The 16,415-nt window shown below is 42.2% G+C and overlaps 1 protein-coding gene across 5 annotated transcripts in view; it reads right to left on the reverse strand.

Annotated features, from left to right (window-relative positions):
• Positions 1–16,415, reverse strand: part of hyou1 (hypoxia up-regulated 1) — a 37,369-nt gene that overhangs the window by 11,181 nt on the left and 9,773 nt on the right. For all 5 annotated transcript variants that reach the window (XM_059638917.1, XM_048562105.2, XM_059638916.1 and 2 more), the window contains 10 exons: positions 15,489–15,670; positions 13,497–13,612; positions 11,215–11,401; positions 10,665–10,799; positions 7,253–7,335; positions 5,407–5,539; positions 4,687–4,871; positions 2,844–2,982; positions 2,122–2,182; positions 147–229 (listed from right to left, as the gene is read on the reverse strand). In XM_059638917.1, the coding sequence (XP_059494900.1) occupies positions 147–229; positions 2,122–2,182; positions 2,844–2,982; positions 4,687–4,871; positions 5,407–5,539; positions 7,253–7,335; positions 10,665–10,799; positions 11,215–11,401; positions 13,497–13,612; positions 15,489–15,670 (1,304 nt within the window). The remainder of the gene's footprint in view (positions 1–146; positions 230–2,121; positions 2,183–2,843; positions 2,983–4,686; positions 4,872–5,406; positions 5,540–7,252; positions 7,336–10,664; positions 10,800–11,214; positions 11,402–13,496; positions 13,613–15,488; positions 15,671–16,415) is intronic.

Genomic DNA, 16,415 nt, shown 5'->3' on the forward strand with positions numbered 1-16,415 from the left:
GTCTTTCTTTCTTAGCTTCAAGCAGTTGGAAACAGATCTGAAATCAAACCAAAGATTTCCTAGACTGTTTAAATGTTTATTCTCTAGAGAGGACAGAGAATGAGCCACAGAAATAATAGTGGAAGCCAGAGTGAGTGAAGAGATACCTGCACGGATTCAGTCAAGTTCTCCTTCCCGTCTGTTTCAGAGCTTCCACCTCCAAAAAGACTAGAAATGGTGTTGCCAAGCTCTGTAGACAAAAGCAGAATATGAAGTGATAAAACACTGTACCCAGAAAGAATACCATTATCCAATGACAGAATGAAGTTCATAATTAAAGTTCAAAAAACAATTGCAACATTTAAAAGGCATCTGGATGGGTATACGAATAGGAAGAGTTTACAGAGACATGAACCAAATGGTCCTAGATTTATTTAGGATATTTGGTTGGCATGGACGTGTTGGACTGAAGGCTGTGCTGTATATCTTGATGACTAATTCTTCAGAGAGACTACAAAAAATGTATCAATGCAACCAGCCCACAATCTCTCCATGATTCCTCCTAGTTTCAAAGGCAGCTGCCTCTCTCCATGGCCAGCACGTATTGCCAGCCCTAGAACAGCGTAAGTCACCTCATGTCCTCAGCTGCCCCATGGGTTTCTATCCTGCACACCTTAACCGCTGTGCAGTGACAGGGTTGGAAGTACTGAAAGAGGTTGCCAGACAGAGATTATTTCACTAGTTTAGTGACTCAACTGAGACTAGCTAAGTCAGTACACTGGGCAACAAACCTATAACTCCCTAACGTTCATTGTTCAATCACTCATGGAAGTGTGTTATTGGAAAGAAACGACAGAGCAACTTAGCCGAAGCACATTGCTTTCTCAGTATGACATGGCCACACGAAGTGGCTTGCTGCTTTTAGTCAGTGAAAGTCCTCTTCAGGTTTTGTGACAGGAAATTATTCACATAGTTGGTCAGCTTGCTGAACCACCTCCCAACATACTCCGATTCAGCCACATATTGTACAATTAATGTATTATGTAAAAAAAAAACTGGGGAAGGAGAACAGGTTCCCTCCCTGAAGGGCATCAGTTAATTGGTTTCATTGGCAGCAGGAGGACGCTGACAAACATATTTAATACGTTAGAGATAACAAGGTGTACAGCTGGCTGAACACAGCAGGCCAAGCAAGGTGGAGAGGAGACAGGTCAAACAGGTGAGGATGGAGCCAGTAAAAGGTGAGTGTACATAGGGAGTTAGGGAGGAGATAGGTCAGTCCAGGGAGGACAGACAGATCAAGGGGGCAGGATGAGGTTAGTAGGTAGGAGATGGGGGTGGAGCTTGAGGTGGGAGGAAGGACAGGTTAGGGAGGCAGGGATGAGCTGGGCTGGTTTTAGGATTGCAGTAGGGGAAGGGGAGATTTTGAAGCTTGTGAAATCCATATTGATACCATTGGGCTGCAGGGTTCCCAAGCAGAATATGAACTGCTGTTCCTGCAACCTTCAGGTGGCATCATTGTGGCACTGCAGGAGGCCCAGGATGGACATGTCATCTAAAGAATGGGAGGAGGAGTTAAAATGGTTCGCGACTGGAAGGTGCAGTTGTTTGGTGCGAACCGAGCATAGGTGTTCTACAAAGTGGTCCCCAAGCCTTCTAATTTGTCGTTCCCAGCTCATTCCCACCTCCCTAATCTGTCCTTCCTCCTACCTATCCCCTCCTCCTACCTCAAGCCCCACCCCCATCTCCTACCTACTAACCTCATCCTGTCCCCTTGACCTGTCCATCCTCCCTGGACTGACCACAGACCAATCTCAGCAACACATTGGGTTTTTAGAAAGAGAACCAGTGGTATTATTAGAATGACATGTTGGATCATCAGCTCAGCTCAGCACAGCAACAGGGAGAGGTAAGAATATAGTGATGATTTCCCCTAAAGTACAGTGATGACAGGAAATAGTGAGACTGCTGAAACCTCGACTTTTGCAGGAAGCTAGATAAAATCTTTGATTAACAGTATCCGTAGGAAGAAAATGATATTTGCAAAAGAGAGCATTAAACTGATCACAGATCAGGAGCTGCCATTCAGCACTGCATGATGCAATGCAGACATTAACACACTGGCAGGTACACTGTACTCACTGGTCAGGGTGGATTCTTCTTCAGGTTCTCCATCCTGCACCTTCTCAAACACAGCTTCCACCTAAAGCAAAAGGAGACACTTGAATAGTTCAACTGAACAGTCTGAAGTGATTCATTTTAAATCATATAAGTGAGCACTGCCCAAAATTTTTAGACACATTAGCCAATTGGGAATGCAGCTGTGGCCAACTGCATGTGATCAGTAAAGAAAATGATTAATTGTTCTTGTTGAGTTTACAATCTTAACGCAGATTCAAACACTGTGGAGCATTGGCAGGCGATGGCTAGTAGCATTAATCCAGAGACCCAGGTAATGTTCTGGGGACTCGGGTTCAAATTCCGCCACAGCAGATGCAGGAGCAGTGAAGAACCACGAGCACCAAAGCAAGGGACAGCCCGTCCAGATTCATGGGAGATGTAAAGCTCCTTACCACCCAATCACCACCTCAATGTATTACTAACTGTAATTGCACTTTAACTTGGGAGACTTTGAACCAAGTCACTGTGTTAACTAGAAAACTGTTGGATAAGACTCTCATAAGCAAAGGACAAACAATGCAACTGATCCCCCAAAATTATCACCTTTTCTCCTGTCTCTCAGATCAGTTTACTGAATAATTCACAAGAAATTACAGATTAATCAACAGCAAACATACCTTCCCAGTTCAGGTAGAAGAACTACAGATATGCAAAGACCGGTCAGCAGCCTCATGTATACTCACTCTGTCCAGTGCTAGTATTCCACTTTCATCCATGTTAAAATGGGCCTTAATCCCTTTAGATTCACTATCAGAATGTTTCTGAAAACTTGAACCGACACCACTCAACCGAACCGTGCTCAAGTTTAACGATCCAAAGATACTGGAGAGAAAGGACAGAGTTTGTGACAGACACAAGCATGATATCCACAACTCAGGTTGTGGATTGCTAGATAACTGCATCATTGTTGCTTTACAAGCATCATAATGTAGACAACCAGCAGTCCGTGTTTACTACAAATGTAAAGGTCAATGTTGCTCACTCGCAAGAATAAAACTCACAACTGGTCTCAAAGATCACTGTGGAAAACTCAACATTCTAACAGTACAAACAGAGGAAGGGACCAGGACATCTCAGTTCAGTACAAGATTACATCCTCAGTTTAGCAGGTAGCATCATATAATGAAGTAACAAGGGCTTAAAAGTGGTAGCTTTCACCCAGCTTCAGCATGTGGGAACTTGTTACGTGCAAAATAACTGCTACGACTTGTAACTAACTCATCCAGAGCTGGCAAAGGACTGGCAGATGGAATTCAACCCAGAAAAGTGTGAAGTGATTCATTTTGGAAGGTCGGATTTGAATGCAGACTGCGGGGGTTAACGGCAGGATTCTCAGCAGTGTGGAGGAACAGAGGGATCTTGGGGTCCACGTCCATAGATCCCCCAAAGTTGCTACCCAAGTTGATAGGGTTATAAAGAAGGTGTATAGTGTGTTGGCTTTCATTGGCAGGGGAATTGAGTTTAAGAGCCGTGAGGTTATGCTGCAGTTCTATCAAACCCTGGTTAGACCACACTTGGAATACTGTGTTCCATTCTGGTCACCGCATTACAGGAAAGATGTGGAAGCTTTAGAGAGGGTGCAAAGGAGATTTACCAGGATGTTGCCTGGACTGGAGGGCAGGTCTTGAGGAAAGGTTGAGGGAGCTAGGGCTTTTATCATTGGAGCAAAGAAGGATGAGTGGTGACTTGATAGAGGTGTACAAGATCATGAGACGCATAGATAGAGTGGATAGTCAGAGACTTTTTCCCAGAGCGGAAATGACTATTACGAGGGGCATAATTTTAAGGTGATTGGAGGAAGGTATAGAGGAGATGTCAGAGGTAGGTTCTTCACACAGAGGGTGGTGGGTGTGTGGAATGCGCTGCTGGCAGTGGTAGTGGAGTCAGATACTCGAGAAAGTTTTAAGCGACTATTGGATAGGCACATGGAGGATAGTAAAATGTAGGTATGCAGGGTAGTTTGATCTTAGTAGGATAATAGGTCAGCACAACATGGGCTGAAGGGCTGTACTGTACTGTTCTACGTTCTATATCCAAAGTACACATATCACATTGTAGTCCACTTCTCAACGTCTCACATATAGTGAGACAGATCGTTGGACAATCCCTTGGTTTTCTGACTTGGGCTGATAGTAAAGCAGAAACAAAACACGAAAGGATCAGGTAGTAGCTTGAGTATTGGGAGTGTTGAAGCATAGAGACACAAAGTGGGAGAGTGGGATTAGGCTAAGTGGTTTGGGTCAAAAAACACACTTGTAGAGATTCAGTGTAATGGTTGGTGATATGCTAGCATGTTCTGTAATACAGTGCAACTGTAAGCCACTAATGAACAGAATCAATAGTTCTGATGAAGAATAACCAGACTCGAAATGTTAACTCCACTTTCTTCCCACAGATACTGCCAGACCTGGGCTTCTCCAGCAATTCTGTTTTTATTTGAGAACGCCAGCATCCACAGATCTTTGTTTTACGTTATTCAACCGACAGCTTGCCCCCACCACCCCCCAATACCCCTGGTCTCATTACCTGAGGTCACTCTCACTCAGGAAGTTCAAATCCCCATAATTCACAAAGAATTCGAAGTCATCGGTGTAGCGGTTGAAAGTGATCACTTTACGTTGAGGATATGGAGACATTCTCTGGAACAGCACACGTTTGTTGTGTTTAATGCTTTTCACACCATCCTCTTCAATTGCTCGTGTAAATTCAACCTGCCAAAGCAAAAAAAGGCAGGGCCCCTGTCAGCAAGGTGTCTCTGGCCCGTTAAAGAGTCTGAGTAACAAAACTCCAGCAGTGGTCTCCAGTAGATGCTGTTACAAAGCACATTCCAGCATGCATACTTTGAGAAACAGGGCAAGTAGATTTCTCCAGTGGGAAAAGACTGGGAAGCAAATAACATCATCCATTTACTTTTACCATACCTTTGTAGCAGATTTCTCTCTTTTTCAGTCAGCCTTTCTCAGCCTGACATACAAGACCTGAGCAGAGTTTAGTCAGTTAAACACCAAATGAGACTGCTGTGAAAGTAAAGTGTGGGAACAGCAACAATTTCACACAAAGCACAGTGAGCAACTTCAGTAAAGAGAGCTGAGGGGACATGCTATGGAGAATAAACTTATTTCAAATACTCATACTTTGATGCACTCTCCAATTTCCTGAAGATTTCACAATTTATAAGTGAAACAATAACATTGAGTGACAGAATGAGGTTTGTATCAGATGTGTACACAGCCATAGTATGTTTACCTGAATGGGGTACATGGCTGCATCACGAATAAGGAAGGGCTTGACTTTGAAGGCTTTGCTGAGAGCTGCAGCCTGATACACAGCTCCCATTGATGCCGCTTCATCTGCATTTATATTCTTTCCCAATTCCTTCCTGCAAAAGGGAATTAAATCCAGTTACTGAGAGGTGCAATGACAAACCAAAAATAAGAAGTCCAGCCAAATATTATGTTCTGCAAATAAGTGTTTATAGCAACAATTTTCACAAGCCTCATTTTGTAAGAAAGGAAAATGCAAGTTCTGTTCTCATATAACTGGTGTCATAAGAGAGTCAAAGTGTTACAACACAGAAAAAGGCCCTTCGACCCATCATGACTGTGCCGGTCATTAAACATCTATCTACTCTAATCCCATTTTCCAGCACTTGGCTCGTTGCATTGCACGCTGTAGTACTTCAAGTGCTCATCTGAATACTTAAATACTTCTGATGTGTGAATAAACTGCAGCTGAGAGCTAGACACAATTCAAAACTAATCAAGAAAGGCTTCTTTTCTCTGAAGAAGTGTTAGAAGTGAGCTGATACAGGTATTGAAAATTATAAAAGGATTTCAGTGGCCAAACATAGGATAAAAACATTTCCTTTTGCATGCAATACAAAAAGCAGGGCCCATAAATATAAGACAGTGTTTAGAAGGGGGAATGTGCTACCACTAGAAGTTGAGGCAAATAGTACTGATGCTTTTGAGGAGAGAAGTTATTGTTAAGAGGGTGAAAGGAATCAAAGTTTATGTTGATTGGCTTAGATAAATAGGGGTAGAAGGAGCTCATGTGGAGTACAGTATAAAGATCAGTATTGACCAAATAGGTGAAATAACATACAAAGTATTTCTAAAGTTATCTACTTCAGAATTCCAGTTGATGGCAATTTTACACTGAAGATTTACCTTTTCCTCAATATCATTGGTTGTTCCGAGGCATGTACCATGCCTATCTAAATCTTGACAGAACAATTCCCACATTGACACTACCGAGATCGGGAACATTTCTTGTGGAATACAATAAGCACAAAGCCACATAAGGGATTAAGGAGTTGCCAAATAGAGCTATTTATGATGATTAAAAGAGAGTTGGCAGATTTTCTCCCACTAGAGGAAGTCGTAGAGAGAAAATCCAGAAAAAAGTTGCAGAGTTAAGAGCTGGCCATTTAGAACTGAATTCAGGAAGTACTTTCAATGCAGAAAGAGTCACGGAAATCTGTAACTCCGAAATCTTCCAGAGGTCAGTTTTAAACCGAGACTGATCGATTGGGCAAAGAACGTAGACAGTTAGCTGGAATTAAGATAGAGATCAACCAATATCTAAAAGAATAGCAGAACCGATTTAAGGGGCTGAATGGCTTCCTCCTACTCCCGTAGCCGCCTTGAAGCAGTCTGACACTCTACATTTAGCTGAACACAAAAGCAAACACACGATGCTTCATGGTGAGCTGGTCTGTAACTATTTCAAGATTCCACAAGAGAAAATAATGTCCACATTTATCAACTAATGACTTGAGATCAATGATATCTCACCATATTGACTACAATTACATTTTCTTTGCCAGTGATTTACCTTACAGAAAGCAACCAAATGCAAAATTTATCCAGTAGCGGGTCAGTTTCAGCGTAATTGCCTATGAGTTTAAATCCATTGCAAAGCAAATTTGAAAGTAAATAGTAAACACCAATTTATCAAATAGAGAATCGAATATAACAAGATACTTTTATCCCAGATAGGGTGTATGAGTAAATGAAAATTCGCAGGAGTGTGGTTGTCTCTGGAATCTGAGATGACAATGGATTATATAATGTGAAACCAGAACTCTTACTTTCCAACAGCTTTCAGCAAGACCTCCTGCACTTTGGGAACACGTGTTGCTCCGCCCACCAGGATCACATGGTCAATATCTTCCTACAAGAAAAAAGTCACCTCACAATGAAATTTTTAACCAACTTTTTAAAAATCCAGCTGACTTATTAATTTATTAAGGGTGTAAGCACTTATTGCCCAGCAGGGGAACAGTGCGGCATAGGAACGGGCCCTTCAGTCCACCATGTCTGTGCAGCAAACCACACCACCATTCTGGGCTAATCCCACTGGCCTGCACATGGTCCATATTCCTCTATTCCCGACCTGTTTATGTGTCCCTCTAAATGTCTTTTAAATGCTGCTAATGCATCTGCTTCTACCACCTCCCGTGAAAGCACGTTCCAGGCACCTACCACCCTGTGTGTTTAAAAAAACGTTCCCCTCACATGTCCTTTAGGTTTAAGCTGCAAGCAAAAATTTATGCCCCTCTAGTATGTGAAATATCCACGGGGGGGAGAGAATCCAACTATCCACGCCTCTCAATTTAATACACTTTCATCAGGTCACCCCTCAGCCTTCAATACCTGGGCAAAAGCAATCCAAACTTGTTCAACCCCTCCTTATAGCTAATACATTCCAATCCAGGCTAATCTCTTTTGCACCCTCTCCAAAGCCTCCACATCGTTTCTATAGGGTGACAACCAGAGCCGTATATAATGCTCCAAGTGTGGTCTAACATTTGCAGCTGCAACATGACTTGCCAACTTTTGTACACAATGTCCTGACCAATAAAGGGAAGCATGCTGTATGCGTTCTCTACCACCTCATCCACTTGCACTGCCACTTTCAGGGAGCTATGGACTCGAACCCAAAGATCCCTCTGTATGTCAAATGCTCCTAAGGGACCTGCCATTTAGTGTATATTTTCCTCTTCCATTTGAACTCCAAAAATGCATCATCTCACACTTGAGACAACAGTGTGGAACTGGAAGAACACAGGTGTCCAGAAGGGTACTCTCTGAAGAAGGGTCCCATCCCAAAACATCAATTTTCCTGCTCCTCTGATGCTGCCTGGCCTGTTGTGTTCCTCCATATCCACAATGTGTTCTCTCTGACTCCAGCATCTGCAGTTCCTGCTATTTTCAATCATCTCACACTTGCCCAAGTTAAACTGTCTGCAATCTCTCCAAGTAACTTTCCATCTATTTCCTGCTGTATCTTTTGACAACTTTCCTTACTACCCACAACTCTTCCAATTTTCATGTTGTCTGCAAAATTACTAATCAGACCACCTACATTTTCATCCAAATCATATTAGAGGTCCCAGCATTGATCCTCACAAACGCCACTGGTTTCAGATCTCCAGACAAAAAAACTCCCCTCCACAAATACCTGCCTTTTATGACCCAACCAATTTTGATTTCAACTTAACTAATTATGGATCCCATATAACTTAATCTTCTGGGCCAGTTTACCTTGCCAAATGTTACATTTACTTCACTTAGACAACATCCTGCTCTTGTCAATCATATTCATCACTTTCTCAAAAAAAAGCTAAAATTTGAGAGACAAGACTTCTCCTGCACAAAGTTATGCTGCTTATCATTAATAAAGTCCATTCTTTTCCAAATGCAAGTAAATCCAATCCCTGAGAATTCTCTCCAATAATTTTCCCACCACTGACGTAAGATTGACCAGCCTATAATTTCCTGGATTTATCCTTGTTGCCCTTCTAAAAGGAATAAAATGAGCTATTCTCCAGTCTTCTGGACTTGTGTCTAAAGATGATACAAAGATCTCTGCCAAGGTTACAGCAGTCTCCTCCCTTACCTCCCTCAGTGCCCTGGGATAGATTCCATCAGGCCCTGGGATCTCATCCACCTTAATGTTTTTCAAGACACAATACTTCCTCTTCCTTAATATTCACATGTCCTAGAATATCACCATACCCTCCCCTAACCTTAACATCCACATCCTCCTTCTTGGTGAATACCAATGTAAAACTCTCACTAAAAGGACCTCGCCCACTTCCCTTGGTACCATTCAAAAGTTCCCTCCTTTGTTGTTGAGTGGACCTATTCTTTCCTGAGCTCCCCTCTTGCATCCTATTATACGTATAAAATACATTGGGATTCTGCCTAATTTTATTTGCCGAAGACATTTAAGGCCCCTTTTAATCTCCCTAATTGCTTGTTAAGTTCTTTCTTGCTTCATTTATATTCCTCAAGAGCTGTGAGATTTCAGTTTTCTCAGCTTTATATAAGATTCCTTTTTTTTGACTAAACTTTTAACATCTCTTGTCATCCAGAGTTCTAAACTTTGCCATCTTTAACCTCCAGCCTCACAGGCACATGCTGGTCCTGAATGCTGATCAACCTTTAAAAGGCTCCCACATGACAGATGTGGATTTACTCTCAAAGACCCATCCCTGATCTAAATTCTTCAGTTCCTGCCTAATATTGCTATAATTAACCTTTGCCCAATTTAGCACTTTTACCTGAGGACCACTCTTATCCTTATCCATAACTACCTTTAAAACTTGTGGAATTATGATCACTGCTCCCAAAATGCTCCCCCACTGAAATTTGATCACCTGGCCAGGCTCATTGCCCAACACCAGGTCTAGTACAGCCTCTTCACTAGTTAGACAACCTACATATTGTTTCAAGAAATCCTCCTGGATGCCCCAACAAATTCTGGTCCATCCGAGACCCTGGGACAAAAAAAGGTCAACACCCCAGTCAATAATGCGGAAGACAAAATCACCAACTACAACAACCCTGTTGCTTTCACATCTCTCCATGATCTGCTTACATGTCTGTTCTTGTATCTCCTGCAGACTATTGGGAGTGCACTTTTCTTATTCCTGAGTTCTAGCCATACAGCTTCGCTGGATAATCCCTCCAAGAGGCCTTTTCTTAGTATAGCTATGATATTCTCCTTACTGAGTAATGCAATAAACCTACCTCTTTTACATACCTCTCTACCATGTCTTATAATGCAGGGTGGGAATTGGTGCGGAGGGTGAAAGAATTCTGGCAAATTGACCCAGTAGCCGTGAGGGAATGGCAACATTTGCAACACAGAATGGCGAGTGACTTGGAGGGAAATTTCATGTTGGTTTCAGACATCTGTCCTTCAAGATGCTAACAGTGACACTTTTGGGGGAGGTGACAAAGAAACTTCAGCAAGCTGATGTTTCCAAGTAAACATGTTGTGCTTCCTGTACCAGGTAAACTTTGGTTAGGAGCAGTGCTTCAATCCCAGTACTGATAACAAAATAATCAGTCGTGGCATTGAGTATGGTAATCGCACAGCCAGCGGGCAGAAAGACAGCTTAAATGCATTCTTAATAAAAATACATTACACTACCAAATGCACACATTCACCATAAAGTCACTTGGTTGTGCAAGCTTGTCTAAAACACTCACCATTTTCATTTCAGCCACTTTTAAAGCTTGATGTACAGGGTCTGCAACTCTCTCAAAGAGATCACTGCACAGTTCCTCAAACTTCTGCCTCGTTACTTTGGCCTTGAAGTCAATGTCATCAAGCAGTCCCTCAATCTGCACAGAAAACACAATGACAAGATAATTAGAGAAAAACACAGGGTGAGACATGGTGAACATTTAAAATTATTATCTGAGTTGGGTGGTTGAACAATATTCAAATGTAAATTTCAGAACAGAATTAGATAAATACTCGCAAAGGATGCAAATATCAGAACTGAGACAAAAAAAGGAAGGAGAATGGGCCTGACTGGATAGCTCTTGCAAACAGCCAACACTAATACAACCAGCTAATGATTTCCTACTAATTTGAAAGATCCCATTATTTTATACAGTCCCAGTAGAAGCTTAACTTTTTCCAAAGCTTAGCCTAAATACATCTATGGAATTGTACCCTTTAAATACACATTTAAAGGTGGAAGAACTGTGTCATCAGTTCCTGTTGAATCTGGAACAAAGTTACTAATTTTACCTGTGCCATATGATCTATGTTCGCGCTCAGTACTGTCTTCACACGATTTGCTTCTTTCCACAACTTCGCCATTGCTCGGGGGTGCTGACGGACATCTTTGGGAGTCTTCTTCTGAGCATTAAAGAGATCTGCTAGGTGATCCCGCAGACGAAGTTCCATCTCAAGCCCACCTAGATTCCGATCAAACCTGAAGGTGATACAGAAAGGAGGAAGATCCAATTCCCAGTCAACTGATTTCAGCACATTCTCAATGCAGTATACATACGCATGCTACGCTGTCAAAGGCATGGTCTTTTGGATGAGATTTTGAACCAACGATGTCTACCTCTCGTTGTCACGGCATGGTGGATGTAAGTGTTCCATTGAGAACACCTCAAGTGAAGATGAAATCCTTTATACATGTAACAGTGCTTAATTTGATTGTAAAAGTACACTTGCAATTATATAGAATCATAGTCATACAGTCCAACTCATCTGCACTGACCAGATATCCTAAACTGATTTAATCTCATTTGCCAGCATTTGGCGCATATCTCTCTAAACCCTTCCTATTCACGTACCCATCCAGGTGCCTTTTAAATATTGTATTTGTACCAGCCTCCCCGACTTCCTCTGCCAGCTTGTTCCACACGTGCATCATTCTCTGCATGAAAAAGTTACCCCTCGGGTCCTTTTGAAATCTTTCCCCCCACCTTAAACCTATGCCTTCTAGTTTTAGACTCCACCACACTAGGAAGATGACCTTGCTATTCACCCTCTCCATGCTTCTCATGATTTTATAACCCTCCACAAGGTCACCCCTCAACCGCTGACACTCCAGGGATATAAGGTCCGGCCTATTCAGCTTCTCCCTATAGCTCAAACCCTCCAATCTGGCAACATCTTTAGGAATCTTTTCTGAGCCTTTTCAACTTTAACAACACCCTTCCCACTTTGGGCAACTAGAATTGTACACAATATGCTAAACGTGGCCTTCAACTAAATTGATGGAGCCTAATGAAATTATCTCCCTATGTTTCAATTTCTGTGACTCCATGAATATACTAAGACTGCAAAATTATTTTTATTTTAAAAATAACAACTGGTAAGATTTAATAGCTGAGAGCAGCAGTGAAACACTAACGCAGATTCTAGTTCTTACTAAGTGGTAACACATTTAAAGTGTGAGTTGTTGCTCTGATCTTTCCAGAAAGAACAGAGCAGTTAGGCACAGCAAGCACAGGGGACTATAAATTCTGTTTCCTTCTTAAGGTTTATATTTCCTTTTGCACTCCACCATCCCAAATGATTTGGAGGAACAGCCAATTAATAATTTTTAGCCTAGTTTTCCTCAAAGAAACAAGACATGCTGCAGGACAATTTTGCAAGAGCACAGTTAACAGGTATCGGATGCTCACTGACATTCCCTTTCGAACAGCACTGTGATAACAAGAGGGAACGACTGGTGATCAGGACTACATCTTCCCATTTGTGCTGATCAGCCTTTTAAAAGCAACAACTTTCACTTATTTTTCTCCAGAATAACGAATTATTAAATATCCCCTTCCTCGTCTCAATAAAGGTTGTGCAGCTAAGATTTATCAAATTGATTCCTGGGATATAAGGACTGATGTATGGGGAGAGATCCAGTCCATTAGAATTGAAGGAGAATGAGGGGGATCTCGTAGAAACTTCTAAGATTCTAAGACTCAGGAAAGATTTCCAGATGGTGTGGGAGTCCAGAACCAGGGGTCATAGTTTAAGGATAAGGGGTAAACCTTTCCGGACTAAGATGAGGAGAAATTTCTTCAACCAGAGAGTTGAGAGTTTGTGCAATTCACTACTACAGAAAGAGGTTGAGGCAAAAATATTGTGTTTTCAAGGAGGCAGATATAGCTTGTGGCTAAAAGGATCAAAAGATACAAGGGAGGGCAGGATTAGGGTACTGAGCTTGATGATCATAAGGCCAAAGATCATAAGCAGAATTAGGCCATTCAGCCCATCCAGTGTGCTCCACCATTCAAAGATGGCTGATACAATGTCAACCTTATTCACCTGCCTTCTCCCCATAACTCTGGAACCTCATACTAACGAAGAACTTATCCATCACTCAATGACATGCCCCCCCCAGCAATGAGTTTCACAGATTCATAGCAGGCTGAAGGGGCTGAATGACCTACTCCTCCTCCATCCTTCTGCCTGTCAAAGGCTGTATTTAGCCTTACTATCATTTGTAATGCAGGAGATGGAGTAGCACAATTAAAAAGCATTAAATGCGGAGTATTTAAGGATTAGAAATTTACCCAGTCCCTCGAATCTGGAGCTGGGGCTGCGTTCCTGAATCTTTTGTTTTAGTTATTATGTAAGTAACAATAGTGGCTGTGGTGCTGCTTGAACCCATGTCAAAAAACATCACGTTCTGAAAGAAAAAGACAGGAAAAATGAGTGGCTAAGCGGAGTGTAAATAACATACAAAACAAAAACAGAAATTGCTAAAGAAACCCAGCAGTTCTGACAGCAATTGCAGAGAGAAATCAGTTAAGATGTTGGGTCCACCATTTGAGTTTACACTGGTTTTCTAGGCTTCCTTTTCAGTCTTTCATGCTCCCAATCCGTGAGCCTAACTTCCTGCTCCTAACCCTGTACACTCATGCAGCTTTTATTTTTCCTACTGGCCTATCCAACTGTACTTATTATAGTCACATTTCTCCGTTGATTAGAACTTTCTGGTAGACATTTGACTTGAGTATGCTTTTAGCAGTTGTCCCTTGGTACCAAAGGCCTCTCATTAATGGATACAGCAGCTCTCACAATTATCTGGCAACTGGCAACTGTTGCAGTTTGATTCTCAGCTGTGCACTGCTTGGGGAGGAGGAGTACGTAGCCTCCTCACTGTTTTTCATAGGGATTCTATGAAATTCTGCAGTGTGGAAACAGGCCCTTCAGCCCAACAAGTCCATACTGAACATTACAGCATCCCACCCAGACCTATCTCCCTATAAACCCACCTAATCTACACGTCCCTGAACACTACGGGCAATTTAGCACAGCCAGCTCACCTAACCTGCACATCTTTGGACTGTGGGAGGAAACTGGATCGCCCTGAGGAAACCCACGCAGACACGGGGAGAATGTGCAAACTCCACACAGACAGTTGCCCGAGGCTGGAATTGAACCTGGGTTCTGGTGCTATGAGGCTAACCACTGAGTCACCATGCCGTCCCTCCCTCTGTAGAGAGCTGAGAGGCTCTTTCCCACTGCAACCCCTGGTTGACACCTCTGCCCTCAAGCTCTTGAACCACTTTCTGAAGCAATCTCGACACTATCCAATTCTACAACTTCTTCAGAATCTGCAAACCTGTGATCCATACCAAGAAACCTTGATGTGTGCGGCTGAACGGTCTGGTTCCCAATCTATCCAGTTATTATTTTACTACCTGTACCAATAATCCTGCCAGTCTTCTCCATTCTTTAAGGCCCTCTCTCAAAATAAAACACATCTCCCGTTTAAGAGATAGTCAGAACTGAAGATGCTGGAGTCAGAGATTACATAGTGTAGAGCTGGAGGAACACAGCAGGCCAGGCAGCAGAGGAGCAGGAAAGTTGATGTTTCGGGTTGGTTCTGAAGAAGGGCCTGACCCGAAACAGCAACTTTCCCATTCCACTGATGCTCCCTGGCCTGCTGTGTTTCTCCAGCTCTACACTGTGTAATCCCACATCTCCTGTTTAAAGATAGTTTCAGGTGGCATTGCCTTAAATGTTAAGGCTCCTCAAATTTTCTGAGACTTCAGTAATGAAAGCCTTTCTACCTACATGAGATTTGTTCAAATGCTTCCAGAAAGTAGAGCTAAGTGTAGCTCCTTCCCAATCTGGGAACTGACCATTTATTAACGATAGAACCTTAGGGGTCCTGGCAAAATCCAACGGACATGGATTGCAACCTCTCAGCACCTGCAACAAATTCTTATATACAGCACACACTTGTATTGATTAGTCTGGAAAAGAGTTAATAACCATTTTGTTAACTGCTGCATGATTCCTTTCATGTCTCATTGCTGTAAGGCCATTCTGAATGATGTTCATTACTATCATATTTATATTCCTGTACACATCTCCAAATTCATCACGAGCAGACTCCCCCGTATCAATTCTCCCAACCAGCACACCCTCCCATTTGAAAATGGGCAGTAGCCTCAACCTTTCCCAATCCCTGAATCACTTGAGAACCTAGAATTCAATTTGTATTTCAACAAGCGATCCTTGAAACCAGTGCATTTTCATAACAAACACCTTACCTGGGCTGTTGCGTTAATGTCCTTCCTCCGAAACACACCGTAGTTCAGGGCCACAGCTGTGTTATCATTGATGAGCTGAAGGACCTTCAGACCCACCATCTGAGCAGCATGTATGACTGCCCGCCTCTCTGCCTGATTGAAGTATGCTGGGACAGTGATCACAAGGTCCTTAATAGGCTGCTCTGCAGGATTAGGGTAGAGTAGTCAACAACTATATTAAAAAATCTCCAGAGAGTCATATCTTAGCTATATTACCACCCAAAGATATCAAGTTAAAAGCATTTTGTGTGCCAGTGTTTTAAAAATGTTTTTAAAAACAGCTAACACACAAAAATATAAGAATAAACAATGAACTTTATTTCTCAAATTCAAACAAACATTGTCTGAAGATAATAAATGAAGTTTTCCGTCGATGGTTGCCAAGTCATTAGGTTTACTCAGAAGTGGATTGGATTTCAGGAGAAAATGGAATGGTTGGAACTTATGATAAAAAGAGGTTAAATAAGTACAATTGTAAAACTAAACAAGACTTTTTTGGTCTGTAAAGTACAGACAGTCAAAAACAATTAATAATTTGCAGTGTTAGGAAGGAACGTGGGTATTAGAATGGTGTACACGTTGAAGTACAGGAGCAGGAAGCTTACTCTCTCACATTCTCCAGCTTGAAGCAAAAATCATTTGCAGCTCACCAGGGAAAAGACCAGGGCGTGGAAACGATTCAAGCACAGACACAATGGGCCAAATGGTCTCTCTCCATGCTGTAACCATTGTATTGCTTTGTGTCAGAAAAAATTCAATTCATCGTCTGAATTTCTACAGAAAGATTGCCAAGACCCATGTCAATGCGCTACGTGGGAAGTTCAGAGCCCCTTTAGGTATGATGATGATGATGAGTGAAACGATCAGTAAATATTAATCTGTCAGGAA

The sequence above is a fragment of the Stegostoma tigrinum genome, chromosome 32, assembly GCF_030684315.1.
Source record: "Stegostoma tigrinum isolate sSteTig4 chromosome 32, sSteTig4.hap1, whole genome shotgun sequence".
Taxonomy (NCBI): domain Eukaryota; kingdom Metazoa; phylum Chordata; class Chondrichthyes; order Orectolobiformes; family Stegostomatidae; genus Stegostoma; species Stegostoma tigrinum.